This window comes from Centruroides vittatus, unplaced genomic scaffold (assembly GCF_030686945.1).
Source record: "Centruroides vittatus isolate TY-2023 unplaced genomic scaffold, ASM3068694v2 contig_199, whole genome shotgun sequence".
Classification (NCBI taxonomy): domain Eukaryota; kingdom Metazoa; phylum Arthropoda; class Arachnida; order Scorpiones; family Buthidae; genus Centruroides; species Centruroides vittatus.
In genome coordinates, this window is record NW_027121224.1 from 644276 (window position 1) to 664908 (window position 20633).

Sequence of the window (20633 nt, forward strand, 5' to 3'; positions counted from 1 at the left end):
TATTTCAATTTTTAATATTGTTGTTTTTATTCTTTATTTATTTAGAATGATTTTTTTAACGTTATTATTTTAAAATTATACAGTCGAACCTGCAATAACGGACACCTGTAAATGGCGGCCATTTTTCTCGGGAACGTCGAACAAAATTTCATACAAAATAACTTCCAAACAATAGCAAATTTTTTATGTTCCCGTCATTGGCCGCCGTTTACAGGTTTGACCGAATTTGTATGAATCTTTAACGTATTATTTGCTTTATTTAAAATTTACTCTTTAAATAGACGTTGGTCTTATAACGATTTTAAATACTAAATTTCGTCGTATTCAGATACTTTATTAATTAAAGACTTTACAGAAATTGCAGAATTACTTAGGTCTTACTATGTATTTAAAACGAAAATTTTATATAAAGTATTATTAAATTTATATAAATTTACCTTATGGAAAGCTTAAATAGCTCGATTTTATCATCTTAAACGTGAAATTGAAAGAAATTTTTGATAAATATAATTTTGTTAAGAAGCATAAAATAGTAGATTATAAATTTCATTTCAATAAACAAAACAATAAATTTCCTTACATGCAATTTAAAATTGTAATACCGAAACATATTTTTGTATTGAAATCCCGAAATTTCACGAAATTTTACGTGCTTAGAAATTAAATTAAAATTATGTACAGAGATTTATACACAGAACTTCTTACGTACAGAAATTTGTGAAGATAATCTATGTACACGAACAAGTTAGTTATTAATAAAAACTTAATGAATTGCATAATATATTGTAGTATCAAATCATCGACAACAAGTAATAGTACAGTAATAATAATAACATATAATTTAATGGAAATTGTATATTGAGTGATGAGACAAATTTAATTATATAATTATCACAATTTAAGAAAGTTTATATTTATAAAAATTTCGAATGACATTCCTGATTAAATACAGAAATTAATTAAAATTATTTTTATATAGGCCTATATATTTTTAATATTAATCCATAAAAATAATTTTAATTAATTTCTGCATCTAATCAGAAATATAATTAGATATTCCTGTATATATATATATATATATATATATATATCCAGGAATATCTAATGATATCATTAGGATTATATAAACCTACTATTTATAAATCATCAAAATACTTCACACGACTTTTATTCTTCCAGTTTGCATGAAATCAATGCATTAATTACAACCTAAATAGATATACGTACTTAACACCTTACTCTTGCCGAGAAAAAATATATTTATTTGCAACAAACAAATAAACGTTTTCAGCCTGCTTCACAGGCCATCTTCAGGCTTGGAATATTTAATTTCAAATGTATTCCAAGCCTGAAGATGGCCTGTGAAGCAGGCTGAAAACGTTTATTTGTTTGTTGCAAATAAATATATTTTTTCTCGGCAAGAGTAAGGTGTTAAGTACGTATATCTATAATGATTTGCTGAGTGCTTTATAATATTACAACCTAAATAGTTATAAAAATAATACAAAATGATTAAAATATTTTTATATATTCATAATTTATTTCATTAAGAAAAACGTCTTTATTAACGTCTTCCAGTTAATAAATTAATGTGGGAAATGGCACATTAAAGAGGCATATTTTTAATTCTGTACGAAAGAGAAATTCTAATAATAAATTAAAAATTAATTTATAAATTTAAGTATTTTTTTTTTTGCGATATTCAATAACACATTTTTTAAACTCAAGTGTAAATACTAATATATATAATTTGTTGTGAACGCTAATCCTGTCAATTTTTTCTACATAATGATGCAAGCATAAACTAGGACCGTTTTTTTAAACGTTTTTTCGATCGGTTGATTTTAATTTATTGGTAGAACATGTCATTCATAATGAGGGATTACGTTTAAAAGAGCGAGAACTAATTGAGAAACACTATATTAAAAGAAAGTAATGCTAATCTGTACATAAATAAATATTTTTTAAGAAAATATATTTAATGATAATTACATACTGTATTTGTTTTAATTTAGATACCGATATTTTATTATTTTTAATCAATATTTAATATTATTTTTAATATAGAAAAGTACTGTTTATATATAAAAATTTATAAAATAATTTAATATATTTGATGTAAAAAATTGCAACAAATTTCCTTCCAAGTACCACTTTCTTAATTTTTAAAAATGTTAATAGCAATTAAATATTAATACTATTTTCAGATGTAAACAATGAAACAAGAATGAGAAGCTCTTTGTATTGTTTGTAGATGTAAAAAATATTACTTAATAAAATCGTTATTGTCATTAATTTGAGTAGTTGGTGTAGTGTTTACCACGAGTTTTGCGGAATATTTTTTATGAAATATCTGTGGAGATGAATGCACAGAAAGATTATTAATTTTTATCATAAACATTTAAACCGATCAAATTGGCCGAGCCAAAAATAAAAACGTTAACTACAAAAAATTGGACTAATTATTCAGTGTGTCTACCGCCATTTAAAGTGGAAACCCCTTTAAGATTAGTGTAACTCGGACCGATAAGATCTTATTACAGAACAAGCTTCGTTTCTTGATTGAATAAAAAATTACATATATATTCACGTTTCTCTTTCTTTTAATAACCTCCGACAAATATATATGGCAAGTTTTTATTAATTATTTTTCAAATTATTTGATATTTGTACACACGAAAAGTGAGGAAATTAAATAATTCCCATGTTTTTTTGAGTTTATTTTCAATATTCGCAGCATTAATATTAATAATTATAAATATTCTATAATGTTTTTTTATATAAAACGATTGTATTTAACTTAAAAAATTAACAATTTTATGCGTTATTAGCATTTTAACCTATTCTGATAATGCACTGTATCTCTACGATTCACACTTCTCGTAGCGTGTATTTTTAACTCATACTCATCATGTGTACTTGTGTAATATTCCTTTCCGAGAGATTTCATTATACTTAAATGAGAACAATTCTAATTTTATAGTTTTGAGGTCAAAATATTCTAGTTTTCAGCTTGCTTTCGTGTAGGGAAAATCGCTAGTTTTCAAGAATTTTTACAAAAATAAATAAGCAAGTGATGAAAATATATAAAAATCGAATTTAAAACAATATTAATTTATCGATTTAGCTATAAAAACTTTATAAATTGTTAAGTTGTAAGGTTTCTGAAGCAAACTTCACACTCTTTCCTGTTAACGTTAGTTGCATCGGGAGTAGCAGGAAACTCTTAACATAACGACGCAAGTGTTTTTAAACGCTTTAAAATAAGAAAATTCGTTCACAAATTAATTAAACTACAAAATAAATACACTAAAATTTAAATATTTAACGTATTACACGTGTTAAAGTATATGCAGACAAACTTTTAGGTAATTTAAAATGTATTTGTAAATTCACTAAACGATGGGATTAAGATTTTCAGTTGCCGAATTTTCATTCATGACAATGTATTCGATAAATAGAAAAAGAAAAAAAAATCCATTTCTGCCACGCGTTGCCCCATGCGACTATCACATTTCGGCGTCGTCTTCGATGCTGTGAGTAAATTTGTTGCCTATTTTTTCGACAGATTTTTGTGTAAACACAATTTAATTCAATATCACTTCGTAAAAAAAGTATCAGATATTAAATTTTGTAACGGATTAATAATTAGAAAACTGGAAAAATTTACAGTTTTTACCATGGAAATGATCCTCAACACACTACATCAAGTGTGTTGAGGATTATTTTCACGATCTTCACAGTTATTTGTGTATCATTTAACGATAAACACAAATACTTTGGAATTTTTAGTAATGAAAATATTAATTTAAAATTTTTCAATAAATTTTCATTAATTTTCTTATTATTTCTTTCTTTCTTTTTTTTCAAAGAAAATTTAAATAATATTGAATGCAACACAGATTTTAGTGTAAAAACACTATATAACATAGCGTAAAAACACTAAAAATAATAATATTACACACGAAAGTATATTATAATTTTTATCTATATAAATTATTTATTTAAAATAATATTTTTCTTAGCATTTTTATTTCATAATAATAAGTAGAAACGAAAGAAAAGTGGATCATAAATTCGTTTCAGCCACGAAAGAAAAGTTATTAATCATTAATAACGATTGCTATCAAGTATTATATTACTTGCAAAATATTTTAATAGAAGTAGAAAAAATTTATCAACAGTTATCAACTTTTATTTATAATCATTAAATGTAATCTTATAATTATTTTTTAGCGGAAAAATCGAATTTTTTAAAATTGGGCCATACGATCGTGTACTTAAAAAAAATTTGGTCATATTTAGTACTTAAAACATATCTTCTACGAATTATATAAATGGAATATTTGGCTTTTTTTTCCAACTTAAGTCTATGTATTTTAGCTTAGAAAGTGACATTTAAGTTCATCTCTTCTAACATGCTAAAAATAACGTCGAGATACATAGCATAGAACTTCTTGTTCATCAAAAACAGCTTTGAATTCTATAATTTACCAGCTGTAAGAATGCATTCCTAAAGATTCACCCGTCTCGGTGTTACTAAACTTAGAAAGGTATATTATAGCTAGGACCACAGCTGAAAAGTTGAGCTTTGTGTTGAAAAATGTGGCAAAAAATATAAATTACTAAATTATAGCTTTTATATTATATGAATACACAATTAAATCTTTAATTTTACCATGTCTACCCTGAAAATTAAATGTACAAAAAAATATATAAAACATGTAAGAGTTAGTAATATATAATCAAGACTGAATACTGCATATCTCATTATTATTAACGTATATTTTATGATGAGAAATATACTGTATATAATTATAATAAAATTTTAAAATATTTATATTGTTTTTAATATTATGTACATGAAAAAAGTAAAATATAAATATAATTATTTATGTAAAGATATACAAGAAGTCTACTTTATCTGGGAGAAATACAAATAGAATAACGATTAACATAAATTAACATTTTCTAATATTATAGGTTATATTTATATTTAATTTTTAGTGTAATGATTGAAGGGTTTTTTTTCATAAATATAATTATACTTTTAAACAGAGGCTTAATTGTGATAAGAAACTTTTAATTTTCTATTTACAAATACAAATTATAAATTTTCTTAATTGCGTTATATATTAATTTATAATGAAGATTAAGTATTTATGATAATATTAAAGATAAAATAAAATTTAAATTAATAACATTAATAAATTAGTAAGAAAAGATATAAATATTTTATGAAAATAATTTTATTTTGCTTATAACTTTACAATTTTGGATCCTGAAATCTATGTTAATATATATTTTTTAAATGATTTTATAAATAATTTAAAATTAAAGTCATTAATTATTATTAAAATCAAAATTTAGATCAATTATTTACATCAAATTAATTAATTAATCAATAATTACTTAAACTTTATTTGAAAGTTTTAATTATTATAATAAATAATAATTTAAGTAAAGTTTATGTAATTAACTAATTTGATATAAATAATGTCTTTAAATTATATTAATTATATTTAGTTTTAAATTTTATTTATTAATATCATTTACTGTAAATGTAGCATATATACAGTATACAGTATATATTATTCTCAACAAAATGAGAACATGGTTACAAAATTATTGAATATTTTTATTTAAATTTAATATTTTACATTTTAAATATAAATGCATTTTTAAAATTTCAGAAAATTTTGGTATGATTGATGAAAAAACTTTAATATACAGTCAAACCTCCGAGCAACGGCCACCGACAGGGACATAAAGAATGGCCGCTGTTTAGAGGTGGCCATTATTGGGGGTTCGATTGAATTTCCTGAATTTAAATAATATTTTCTATATTTTATTTGAATTTTATATAAAATTCTTTATGTAGGCCACATTATATACAAGTTTATTATTATTTTTTAAAAATTTTTTAGAGTTAAATGCAGGAAAATCTTAGATTAATATAAACTCCGCTGTTAGAGGAAAGTGAATTTTTTTAAAAAATTCTTCAGTATTTTGTTATTTTTGTACTGTGAAGAATTCATCTCGCATTCGTGATTTATGTCTGGTATATCATGGGACATGACGAACATAAATCATTTCACGAGAAGAAATAGAGTATCATTTATACACCTGTGTAAAAGTTTGGCATAGTTTTTAGAATTTATTGTAACACGAATGTATTCTATTACTCTTAGTGAATGGAAGTGATGAGCTCTAAATGTTATATACAGGTATTTCTGTTTTTGTAAATAATGAAATACAATATATAAGCATTGTACTACAATAGGGTTTCCTAACGGGGTCAGTATATATGTAACTGACTCCCTAAGGGTCAATAAAACTTTACAAATATAAAAAATTATTTTAAAATACTATATTAAACATTTTACATATTTTCTTGTCTCAAATAAACGTAGGAAGATGGCTTTAAATTATGTAGGAGACTGTTACATATAGAAGGTTGGGAACCTCTGTACTTTAAGTTGTACTGCGTTTATACTCGAGGAAATTCTTATTGTTATATGCAATTATTTTTGTTATATTTATCTAACTACTTTAAATAACAATTGATGGATATTTGACAAGAGATTCCACAGTTAAGTATTAGTAAGAAATATGATCATTAATCGATATACAGTAGGTTAATTCCGTTAGTGTTTCTCGACTTTTTCTTAGAAATCCTCCCATAAAAAACATTTTTAGTAAATGCTTTTACTAATCGTCTCCTAACAAAATTTAAAAGAATAAATACCTTATACTTATTATTTATTTAATGTACGAGTACGTAGTTTAATTTAAAAAAAAAAAAAAAAAAAAAAATAGATTTCAGGCTAATACAAAATTCTTTCTCTTCGGTATTGAAATTTTCTAAAAACCAATTTTAAGCGCATTTTTTCCCTACTTAATCTTATTTGAATTTGTGGCTTATTTAAACAAGAATTTTGAAATTTGATGCTGCATGTTGTATTGTCTCATTAGTCATGTGACACACGTGCACTTGTCATCAGCTAGAGTTTTTGAAAATGTCCTTTCTATCAAGTTGTCAATATAGAAAAAAGTTTAACGACTTGATCTTAAATTGCAGCAATAAATCGTTCCGTTTCAGAAAACAAATCCCCATAGACAAGTCAAGAACATGTTGCTTCTTTATCAAATATAGGTGTTGAAGTTCTTGGCAGTGTTTTCACATAATGTTTTCGTGTTTAAACAGTAAATTTTTCTTGTGTACTTCCTACGATAACGTATTTGGTAGTGTTTCTACTCTTCAATTTAATTTGTGTCTACTTCAATTTACACAATTATCATTTGAAAAATTTATAAAATAGAAAACAATTCAATATATAATAACTTATAAATTTTAGGAGAGACTCTAAGAAGAAAAAAGTCAAAAATATATCAAAATATTAGAAAAATGGCTCACTCTGATCTAAATAATTATTGTAAGCGATTATTCGAATTAACGCAGGTTCATATTAGAGTGTACTATACTATTACTATATTATAGCCTATATAGTATAACTTTGTTAAAAGAAATAAAGTATTTGAGATCATAATGTGCGATGAAATGGGCCCTAAAATTGATTCTGTCTAGAGCCTTCGAAATCCCTAACACGCCACTGATTAGACATATTTAAAACTATTGAAACGAATTTAAAATTATATTATTTAGTCTTATTATATATAAATATAGTCGAACCTCCAACAACGGCTACCTCTAAACAGCGGTCATTTTCTCCAGGAACTTTTTAAAAATAAAGGTCATTTTTATGTCCCCGTCAATGGTCAAATAATGCTTGTTTAAGGCCCGTTCAATGGTGAGTGTTCGGAGAAACCTCTGTTCGACGGCCACTGACTGGCCTTAAACTTATTGTTGTGGATGTCAATCACGAATGTGATAAGAATTAATACACGTTATAGCCTATAGAGGAATGTGGTTTTTTTGGAGGACGAAAATCGGACCAGAATAGATTGGAAGAAATGTGAAAGACGTCACTGATTACACTCTCTATAAACAAATGTTGCATAACCATTTCTAGTGTTTTTATAGAATAATGCCCCGAAATACTTTAAAACAGCTTATCGTTTATGTTGACTCTCCAATAGCCATTCATATTAATCATTTGGTTTATTGATTTAAGGGATTTATCACTACATCAATAAATCAAATGATTAATTAAGGTTCGAGAAGTAGTTGAAAACTTCTGTCTACAATGACGTTATTTTCTAAACGAAGAAAGAAATATGGAAATATTTATGACTCGCTAAGGACTTTTCCCGTAATTGTGTGTCCAGTAAGGGAAGTGTCATTCTCGAGAATAACGAAATTTAGATGGCTACTCCGAAATACCGGAAGAACTCCTCATTAACCAGTTTCACTACAGCCTCCCGAGTATAGAATTAGGAGGAGGTTAAGTACGCAGTGGAAACATTTTATCCGTATTAAAACACTTAAATAAATTACATTATTAATTAAATATTTATTTAAAAAAAACATTTCAAATTATTTAATTAAGACAATATTGAAGATAAATTTTCATTATTTTAAATGAATTTTTAGTAAAATAACACAGTAAAATAACTCCCAAAATTTTCATTCCTTGAAACTAAACAATCAAGCAAACAATATACTAAATTTAATAAAATTTTAGCTTAAATAAATAATAATAATATTCATAATTTACTTATAAAACTCATAAGAAATTATTTTAGAGAAGAATATTTCGTGTTTATTTCGATGTATTTCTCTCAGTCACGTTATCTTCACCAAATTCTTTACTATCGTAAAACAAAAATGGCGAGGTTAGAATAATTGGCGCCTGAGACTATCAAAGTTTAGTGTCATGTGTCGCCCACGTGTATAATTTATTATATATAATGCTCTTCAAAAAATTCACGTTTCAAGTAAATACGACTTCTTAAATATAGCATCGTATTATTATTATTATTACGATAATGTTCAAAAAATAAAAATGATCACTTAACTTGGATCCTTTTACTAGAATCATGAATAAGCTTTCAGATAAAAACAGTTGATTTTTCTTTTTTAATTCTAAAGCAAATTTATATAATTTATAAATATATTTTGAAATTTAATTTTAAAGCTAAATTTTTATAATTAATATTACTCTGTAGTTTTGTAATTTGTACACATAAACAAAGATTTCATAGATATTTTTAATTAGATTCAGTTTACTTTTAATTATTTATTTAAAAATAAAATAGAAATAGAATGAATATGAAGATTAATTAATTTAAATTAATTAATATTTGATTACGATGCTAACTAAGATAATGGTTATGAGCATTATTCTGTGGGCACGTCCTTTTATGAGCCTTATGGATTTGGTTAGGTCAATAATTGGGCTACTGGCTCAATTTGACTTAACCAAACCTATAATGCCCATAAAAAAGTGCCCACAAGACAATAGTACAAGACTAATAGACAAGGCGATAGTGTAACAATAGCTTATGGGATCAAGTTGAGTTAATCTGAAAGATATTAACACTATTCCTATTATTAATATTTTACAAATCAGTATTATTAACAATTTAAAAAGCTTAATTAATTAAAACTGAGAGGAAAAAAATTTTAATTTAAAAGTCAATGCATAAACAAAGGCAACATAAACCTGATAGAAAACAAAATGAAGGGACTATACTGTACATTAAGTTAATTATTTAACTGTTATGATTGATGTTTTTTTTATATTTCAACAGTAAATAAGTTGCTAAGAAAATTATCTAGGTCTTAAACAAAACTAAAAATAGCAGTAGCAATAATTTGTTTTCTATATTTATTGTGAATTAAATTATATCGTCTTCTGTAAATATATTTGTTGTTAAAATTTAAAAACAAATTTTAATTTTGAAATATTTAAAAGAAAAAAGAAAACAAAGAAATTTATAAAATGTATAGAAAGTTATTAATACAAAAAAAAAACAAGTTTAGGTTACGTAAAGGTTGTTTATAGAATGGCACAATAAGAGTTGAAAAATTTCAATAAGTTGATTGATCAATGCAATTGACATGAGTACCTATTCTTTAAGAGATGTATTTCTGAGCTCTTTTGAGGTTCTGAGTGCAACTATGCAGATTCTGATAATGTATACAGTCCCGTTCACAATGAATTAGGAAGATATGTAGCAGACTGGGTAATTACTGTATATCTTCCTAGAGGATCCATACATGTTAGATTAGGTTTTAGTCAGAAATACTTGGCCAATTTGTTGAATGTATTCATTTTCGGGGTTTTGTTTTCATTTTTATCAAAAAAAAAAAAAATAATAATAATAAATAAAATAATAAAATCAATTATACTTACGAAAAGCATTTGAGGTTCCAGTACCTCAAAAATATTTCACTATGCAGTTATGTATTTTTATTTATTTTTTTATTTTTGGCTCTTTTCTCCCTTTGGAAACTAAGAGAGCTTTTTATATACCCTCATGGGTTCGGCCAGGTACACAATGGGGGCAACCGAGAGATGAGGAACGGAGCCCGCCCGACATATCCGGGACAGCTCAATCATGAAAAATTCCTGAAGTTTTCTGCCCGGATTCGATTCTGGGTCTTCCACATCGACAGATCTTTACCACCTGGCCATCTGACCGAAAAGTCATGAATCAATTTAACAAATACAAATTAGAGGGCCCATATTCTTGACATTAAAAATTTTCGATTTTCTTCATATAAAAATCAGTCGAAAAGCATTCTGAAAACTAAATTTAAATTCACGAGAAAAAAGAAACACAGGAAACTCTCTCATCCCTTTCCACTGATCTAGACTAATTATAATATAAATAACTCCAGTATGAAAGTGCTATTTGTGAGAGGATGCTAGTGAGACACACAAGAATCTCTCTGATCGAGACAGAGCTATAGTTAAATCTTAAAACAATGCGTGCGATGCTGCAAACACAGAGTTGTGCTGACATCTACGACGTCTAGCAGTTAAGGGCCAGATGATGATCATCAGTCAGTATTGTAACCCTTAGGCGACCTTGAACTGGTCTACCGGATACATCTTCTAACTCTTAAAATCTTTTCCTAATTGAAAATGAAAAGTATTGAGGATATTCGCGATCACAGATATTGCAGCTTATATCAGGCCTTTCTCCGTTTCACCAATGATTCTTCGTCAAACTGGCGATAACGTAATGCTTTTAAGACGTTTTTAAACTTTTAAAACTAAAATACTAAAACAGAAAAACTTAAAATGAAACTAAAATTTGTTAGAAAGAAAAAAATTAGCAATTATTTTACTCCCAATTTGCATTTTAACAATTATTTTTGTTCTATTTTAATACAATTTAATATTAATATAGGCTACTTGATGAATTAGCAAGTACAAATTAAAGGGTCTTTTAATTTGTACTTTGTCTTTTTGTTTCTTAGACCTTGCAAAAACCTGAATTTTTCTTTTAATTTTGGGTTGTCCATAAGTTAGGTAAAGCAAATATGAATGGGTAAGTATGCAGGTAATCGTTATGATGCGTTACAAGGGGGTAAGGTGTTTACAATAACATTACATAATGCTAAAGTCTTAACCTTTGGGTATAGAGAATGATTCTCTGCTTTCTACGTTTATACATGTAATTAGGTCTAATAAAATATATAATGCTTTTTTCCATGCTGTGTACTATTCCTTAGTACAATTAAGAGCCCTTGGTTGATCGAAGATACGCGTTACGTAATTTTGGGGGTAGGTATATTCAGTGGTACTGCAGAGCGTTACAGGGAATGAGATGTAGTTTTAAAGCATAAAAATAACGTTACGTAATTTACGAATGATCCCTTTAGATAAGAAGTAACTACGACGATATTTATCATCATTACTAAGCAACATAATTATGATAATTCACTAGCATTCTAATTAATGTACACATTATGTATTGTATATAATATATGTTTATACAATAATATATTAACATTTTATACATATTTAATGCTAATTTTTATACAATTGTGTCAACATTCAAATTAAAATATTAATGGGTTTTTAATAAATTGTTAATATATGAACACTGTTATTTTTTATATTACCGAAATACATTCTACTTTACATTAGATTTATATTATGAAAGAAATGCATATTAATGTATTTTGAATAAAATGTTTACCAAATTAAACGGAACAAGAAATCTAATAGTTTTAATAGTCACGTACTCCTCTAACAGCTCGGGATAAATTCTTTAGTAAATTATCCAGGTAATCTATATTTATAATAATGTTCTTTTTCGTTGTGCATTACCCTCGTAGCATTTAGTGGCTATCTGTGAAATACTTTTATTTTTCCAGTATTAATTCAGTCACTACAGTAATATACAGAGCTCTGGTTGCTTTGGAGTCACGTTCATTCTTTAATTAATATAGAGTCGGTAATTGAGGACTCAGAGTTGAGAGGCAAACAATCATATTTTGATTCAAATAAGTTAGTTACGTTGAATTTTTAACTTTATCATAATTTTTATATAATCAAAGATTTCATTTATAAAGTTTTTTTTTAAATATAATTGTTAAATTGAGTGATTAGTCATCTCAACTCGTCCAGAACAAGCCTGGTAAATATTCTAGAATTTTTTCGGGTAAACTAAGATGGCAAATTATATTATTTTGCATACTAACTAAAATGACAAAAAATCCAAGGTTTTATAAATTTTAAAACGCGTTACCAGTAAATATAAATTCTGAAATAAATCTGATTGTAAAGATCTAAATAAATGTATAGTTTCAACATTTGTTTAATCTTTGAAATAATCTACTCAAATATTCCAGTCCCGCATGAACTGAGGACTTTTTCATACTGAAGGATTCGGTTTAGTCCGCATCAGAAAAGACTGGACGGTGTAAGGGATACCGGACATACCTGGGTCTACTAATCTAAGAAAATTCCTGAGCTGATCCGGACTTGAACTCGCATCTTCCAAAGCGGTAGATAGTGCTATTGCTACTTTGTTCATCCGACCATTGCTCTTTTCGATTTTCAAAAATGTTAAAATAATAAATTGATAGCGTGTAACGTCATCTGTGGTTAGTCAGTCTTGGATGACTACGTTTTATTATTGTTTTTTCAATTTAGCAACATTACATCTTTGAAAATCCGAAAGATTAATTCAAACTCAAAAGAGTTGTGTTTGGTTCACGGCACACTAGGGCTATGGATAAACTTTTCCTTTTCTCATTGGGTGATTCTCTTTAGCGCATATGTGGAAAAAGGCTTAATTGCAACATAAGAGGAACTTTATTAAAACTCTTCTCACTTTGTAAGCTTTTTCATGAAACAAAGCCTTTTTGTGGGTTTGAATAGACTCACAATGGACGGTTGAAATGAGAGACAAGATTCAATATATCCGAATCAATGAAAATTCCGTCCATGGAAATTTCTGATGATCCGAACCAGATTTATACTTTGAACCCTCATAACTCCAGGCTAATGTATTTATTGATTCTACCATCTATCCTAATTTTATAGGTACTTCAAAGATAAAAACTTCTTGTGTCCCATTTTATCCCATTTGAAAGTTGGTCAGTTTTATAGTATATAATAATTTATATTTAAATTTCCAGAAATAAATATAATTTTTGAATTTCTTTATATTATATGAAGTAGAATGTTAATCTAAATGCAACCGGATGATAAAGCGACACCATATTCTTGAAAATCGAAAAGATTAATTAAAGGACATGGCCCAATATATCCGAATCTGACCATTCATAAAATTTCTTAGTATTCGATCTGAATTCGAACCCGAACCTTTCAGAATAGCACGATGATACTTTTACTGTCTCAATTTTTTGGCCGCGTGATAACGACCTATTGCCATAAAGAATCCAATTCATTGCCCACTAATTTATGTTATTATTTTTTTTTAAAACTGTTTCCGCCCTGTGGGCACTAAGAGGGCCTTTTTTTTTAGCAAGCCCATTAAGAGTTCGACCTGGCTTAGAATGGGGCGGCCGGGTGGTGAGCGACGGGGCCCGACATATCCGAACGGACCATCCCCGAAAAATTCCTGGGGATTTTTCGACCCGTTCGGATTCGATCCTCAACGGATGGTTGTCAATTTATTATGGTTAAAGCTTGTTGTGACGCCATTCTCAAATATGTAACCCTGCTTGTCGATCCAACTGCAGGCTAGCCCGTTCATTAAGATGAGGAATTGTGATTATATAACATAATATGCTAATATTTCTAGTTTTCAAATCAATCAATGAATATTTTTAAAGATTTTCAAAATGTAATTTAAAAGAAATTTTAAATTTATGGAATTATTAATTTTTAAAAACTAATTTAATTATATTATTGAGAGAATCTTTAAAAGTAAAATTATTTTGAAAAATTTTTACAGAATCTGTATCGTTTCTCGAATAAAATCGAATTTTCTCATCTGACAATGCTGGCGCCACACCGCGATTAAATTTAGAACTATTGTTCGAAAAACTTGAAGTCACGTGACAATACTAGCATTACCCGCCCTTTTCAAATGTTTACCATGTGCTATTGTTAAGTACACGAAAATCATGCAATGGTTTTGTCAATAACAGTTATACCAAAAGAATGCTGTGAGAAGGTAACTGTTATATATAAAGTATATATAATAAAGTAAATATTAAGTGATAAACAAGTACAAATGGAAGAAAAGACGAAAGATAATTTAATGAAATTAAAAATTAAGATTAAAAAATGGGAATCGAACTTTTACCAACAGAATAAACGGAAACCTGATAAAGTAAGTCGTTTATTTGTCAATACAACGTTACATTTAAATTTATTTTTTATTAAATTCTTTTATTATGATATAAATTATGGATAATTACCACAAACAAATAACATTTAAAACATTTCATGCTGTATTAGTGTTAGTACAATGATGCCCATCATTGTCTTAACAGTGCATACCTATAACATTACAATGGGTTAATGTTACCCTAGGTATCGAGATGGCTGCTCGTCTCCGATTCCAGAAAAACAGAAGCAAGGAAACAATGGGGACGCATGTTCTAACCTAACCTAACCTAACCTAACCTAACCTAACCTATTCTAATAATTATGGTAATTTATTAGAATAGGTTAGGATAAATTATCAATAGAATAAATTACCATAATTATTAGAATAGGTTAGGTTAGGTTAGAACGTGCATCCCCATTATTTCCTTGCTTCTGTTTTTCTGGAATCGGAGATGCGCCATCATCTCGATACCTAGGGTAACATTAACCTTACAATGTTATAGGTATGGTGATCAGATTTCTGAGTCTTCAATATAAGATAGGTTTGGAAAGAAAAAAAGTACAATTTCAACACCCAAAGGCCAAAAAACAACCCTTTACAGTGGTAATTTCCAACTGCCTGTTTGTGAAATTTTTGCCAGTTCATAAGAAATCATTGAGTCTATTCATTTTCATTCAAAATTCAATCAAAATATGAGATCTATTTTATTTGTGCCTCAAAAGGCAAGCTTCAATTACATATGCTGTGATTGATATATGTATAAACCATTAAAATTAAATTCTTGAAATACTATTTTTTTGAAAGCTGCATATCATTTAACCATCTCAATGGAATAAATTTAAATTACATTGAGGTTTTTTTCTGATCTGAAGATGGAACTATTCCAAAAAAAAGGTTTGATCCTTATGAAAAAGTTGATTTCTTCAATTATAAGTGTTATTTGTTTTGATAAACAATATGAAGTAAAAAATTACAAATAAAATAACTTTATTTGTAAGTTAGACAAGTTTATAATAGACATGAAAAAATTGTAATCATATTGCTAACTGTTTTAAAATAGTGCAAAATCTAGCAATAAATCTTTAGATCTGACAATTATACTGTTTGCAAGAATATCTAATTAACAGAAACAGAACTCCAATGTGCTGATTCCTCTCTTCTGTTTCCAAGAGACATTGCAAGTGCTCTCCTTATGTTAACATCGAACTTGAAAACAGATGACTGTTAATGTTACTTATGGTAGAAAACATGGCAGCGCTTCGATTAGGTTAGTTTCATTCTTGTTAGATTAACTATATTTTTAGTAGATGTTTCCTTTTTTTATTTAGTTTGTTCAATAACTACCGTGAATCAATAACTAGTGACGTTAAACACACGGCAGCCTGCTGGCGGCTCCCCCCGGAGGAGTTCGTCAGGAGCATGAACAATCGAAAGGGCCACCATGTTTGCTACCATAGGTAATATTACCCCAGATGACTTTTTTTATTAATGAAAAATGGATTTATTTTTGATCATTAGCAATTATAAGAAAAGGTAACATTCTTTTACAAGATATTCTGCTCTGAAGTTTGTCTTATATCTCCCTTCTTGCTTGGTCATGCATGGCTCCTATTTTTAAAATGTTTTTCAGAATTATTATCTTAAAGGAAACTTTATCTGTTTGTTATATATATTTATAAAACTGTCAGTCTTGTGCATTAAATATATGTAAACAAATAACCTTTTATTGGCAATATATTTCATACCATATAAGCATTTTTACTTCTGTCTTGTAAGAAAGAAAGCATTATCTTTAAACATCGTTTTACAATGTTATTCCAATTTTTTTATTTAAAATTTACTGTAAATAAAATAAATCAAAACTGAAAACAAAATTGATGAATAAAATTTAAAATTTACATCAATTTTTAAATTAAGAAGCAATGTTTGCAGGAATATATCTTTTTAAGGTTTATTTTCTGGTTCTGCAATTTTTGTTATTTTGCTTATATAAGGATAGTCTGTAACCTTAGCAAGGTATTAAACTCCTAAATTCCAGCATAACAGCTTTTTCTTTTGCTTTATATATATATTTCTTCTGTTCTTTTATTACATATTATTAAAATTTTACATTAAACTTTATATATTATATAAACCAGTGCTTCTCAAACTGTTTGTTCACAAACCAGTTTTTTCATTACAATCCCTTGAAGACCAGTATTTTTGTGAAATTAAATAAAAATAATTATAAAAAGAAAAGAACAGCATTTTTTCTTAATTTTTATTATAGACTGAATTAGTAAGAAAAATACAATAATAAAATTTGGTTCTAATCATTTTAAAAAGGATTTGTGGGCTATTTCCTGAGCCGATTTCAATCAGATTAGTGCCTGGCACTACTTGTTTAAATGATGAAGACAAAGGAAAGTTATTAAATTAAAAGCCTTTTAAAAACATATTAAGACATTTTAAAATAGTTTTATTAATGTAATATATAAAATGAAATTTTAAGTGAAATCTTGTTGTAACCCAGTATTAAACTGTTTGCAGACCACAGTTTGAGTAGCGCTGATAAAAACTTTATTAAACTAGTTCTTAATTATCTTGCTGGAAAAAAATACTCTTTCTTTTTATCAAGAAAATTTGAATGTTCTTTATATCAAAACTACATACACCAGTTTTGTATTTTTGTGAGATTGAAAGCAATACACAATATGTCAGTCTTGCATTTAGTTTTGTATGTAGTCTTTTAATTCCATTATCTTCAATAATTATTACATCTAAAATGTTTTAGTATAATATTTTGGAAAGAAAGGAAAGTTAAAGTAGAGTTTTTAGAACTATAAAGCTCTATTGATATTTGTTTTTAAATTAAAATAGTTAGTATTAATTAAAGCAAGTGTTTGCTCTAAAAAATCCAGATTTTACTTCTTATATCTAATAGTAAACATTGTTAATAGTAAAATATTAAGTCAGTAAGTAAATGCATAAATGTTTAATTTGTAGCATTATAATAATTTTTAATGTTGTTTTATTCCAATGTAGTTACCATAATTTCTTTTTTTGTTTGAACATATCTTGATTTAGTTCCAGTTAACTTAGAATGTTTGAAGATAATAGCATCCTATTGATAACAGTTGCATTATTTAAATAAAATTTTGCACTCAAAATAAAGTAGAGTTATTTATTTTTTATTTAGTGATGAATGAGTTATATTACATATACTGAACTAATAAATATGCAGCATACTTGATACAGGAGATTACTAAAATGTGATATTTGCATTATAAACTCAAGTGCTTGTAGTTAGAGATTCATTAATTGAATCTAACAAAATTTCATTTCTTTGTTACATGATTAAAACTACTTTTAGAAGTTATAAAATTATACATGTATTATTTTTGAAATTATTAATTTAAATCATAATTTTCAGAATGACGTGAAAAATGCATCTAAGGAAATTCAAGGTATGTTGAAATTTTAAATTTTTCTAATACAGGGTGTCCCAAAAAAGTGTACATTACTTTAAAGAATTATAAAGTCAGTGTTTATTAAAATACATTTCATTTCAAAATGTAACTGAATCTACAGACATTATTTAATTGTTTTGTCAATGCCCGTTTTCAAAGTGACATTTGTTCTGGTCCACACACTGCTGACAACTTGGAGCAATGGAATCGCAAACATCACAAAACATTTTATTTGGTATTTGTGTGCATTCTCGTCCAATGGCTGCTCTCAATTCAGCAACTGTTGCAGGTTTCATAGCATAGACTTTGTCTTTTAAGTGTCCCCATAAAAAAAGTCTAAGTGGTGTGAGATCTGGTGAATGTGGAGGGTATTCTATAAAACCCCTTTCTCCAATCCTGCGTGTTTGGCAAGATCTCATCATGGTAGGATCTGGTAGTGTGGGGGTGCCCAATCTTCAAACTTTTCTCTAATTTGAGTGATTGTAAGTTGTGTTGGTGGATCTGTTTGAAACTCTCTCCTAAACTCTTTGTACTTCAACTGCATTTTCACACTTCCAGTAGCAGAATTAGAATGAATTTTCTTTGTTCAAAGCTTAGTCTGATTTCCATTATTAATTCTAATGGGTTTAACCTGGAAATAAAAAAAAACATCAATTGGACTATCATCTGTTAAAGTGTGTATACATTTTTTTGGGACATCCTGTATTTTACATTTAGAAATAAGTTGGTTTAAAATGTAATAAAATAAATGATTTCAAAATAACACAAACACATTTATAAAATTTTTAGGTTTGTTGTAAGTTTTATATGTTACATTGTTAGATGACTTAATTATACAAAATAAAAAAATTTTGCAGACACAATTAATATTTATTTATTTTTTATTTTACATTCACATCAATAGACTAGCCGTGACTGAGAAAAATTAAAAATATAAAAGAATTTAGTAATTTTAGAATATTACAGGAATTAGAATATTAGAAAATATAATTTCTGTAATAAACTTTTTGAAAGATAAATTATTTTAATTTAGATTTTAACATTGACAATGCCATATATAAACAAATAGATATCCAAATGCACTATAAACAGTTTAAGGCATTAGATTTAATTGGGATAAAATGTTTTTTGAGACAGACAGATTCAACTTGTTTCCAAAAAACAGAATTCTGATGACATAATTTTTATTCAAATTCTGTTTCTCAGAAATAAGTTGTTTCTGATGGTGAGATGTCTTCATGAAAAATGTTTTATCCTGATTAAATTTGGCTCCTTGAACAGTTTTAGTATGTTCAGAGATTCATTTATTTTAATTTAAGTAATAAATTTTTTGAATCGGATTATATCTATAGATTTTAATATGCTTCATATTTGTTTATAATTTAGAATGGTATGAAACATACTGGCATCTCCGAAATAATAGTCACAGAAATAAAATTTGCTCAGCTGAAGTAAGTATAATTAAATGAATACTATTTGAATGCTTATATACGAAACATTTTTCTAAACTTTTTTTGTTAAAATTATTGTATTATCACAATATGAGATTACAGAAATTTATTAATATAATTTTTTACTGTAATAATAAATAAACTTAAGTATATAATATATACATAATAATAATAATGTATATGTATATGTATAGTATAATAATATGTAACAATTTTTATAATAATAATAATAAATACAAAATTTACAATATAAAACTGTTTTGGTTAGTAAATCTCTTTTATATTAAAAATTATTTTAAAACACATTATTTTGCAAATAATTTTGTCTGTTTTGTTGCAACATATCAACTTTTCTTTATATAATGTAGATCTAATAAGTTATTAAAAACACAAAAGATTAAAATAACAAATTTATGTTATTTGAAGGAAATAATTATAAATGAATGTGGTTTGAATGTTTTCAAGGTAACACTCACCTTCAGGAATTAAACCAAAAAAAGCCTCATTTGTTTATAAGCTATTTTTAATATTTTTGAAGTTAGGTGTTGATGATAAAAATTAAATCAAATAAAAATAAATCTGAAGTTTAGCATAAACGATAGAAAAAAAATGCTTGTATATATTGTATTTTATATGAAATTCCTAGCATGATAAATAGATCTGAAATGTTATGCCAAATTTGAGTGAAATACTTAGCTTACCTTTTTATGATAGTAGCAAAGATTACCTTTTACATTTAAATATATTATAATTCTTTAATAAATAATTAACTAAAGAATGAGGATATACACCCAATTTTGTTTTTATACGGTAGATACGTTCCAGACAAAACCGTGTAAAAAAAGACATGAAGTACATAGAAAAAAAGGAGATTAGTTCCATATCCTTCAACCCTGTAAAAAATAGTTAAAATAAAATGATTCATACAAAAAAAATATTATGAGAGTCTTTATAAAAGCCAAATTAAACTTTTATGTGCATTAATGCACAGTTTATTTCATAAAAA

General features: G+C 26.7%; 1 protein-coding gene across 2 annotated transcripts in view; it reads left to right on the forward strand.

Moving 5' to 3' along the window:
* The first annotated feature begins 14550 nt into the window (after nt 1-14550).
* RecQ4 (RecQ4 helicase) overlaps nt 14551-20633 on the forward strand; it is a 30906-nt gene continuing 24823 nt past the window's right edge. For both annotated transcript variants that reach the window (XR_010879986.1, XM_067264904.1), the window contains exons 1-3: nt 14551-14727; nt 18140-18173; nt 19563-19627. Coding sequence is in view for 1 of the 2 variants with exons in the window: in XM_067264904.1 (XP_067121005.1) it covers nt 14629-14727; nt 18140-18173; nt 19563-19627 (198 nt within the window). In the remaining variant the exon portion in view is untranslated. The remainder of the gene's footprint in view (nt 14728-18139; nt 18174-19562; nt 19628-20633) is intronic.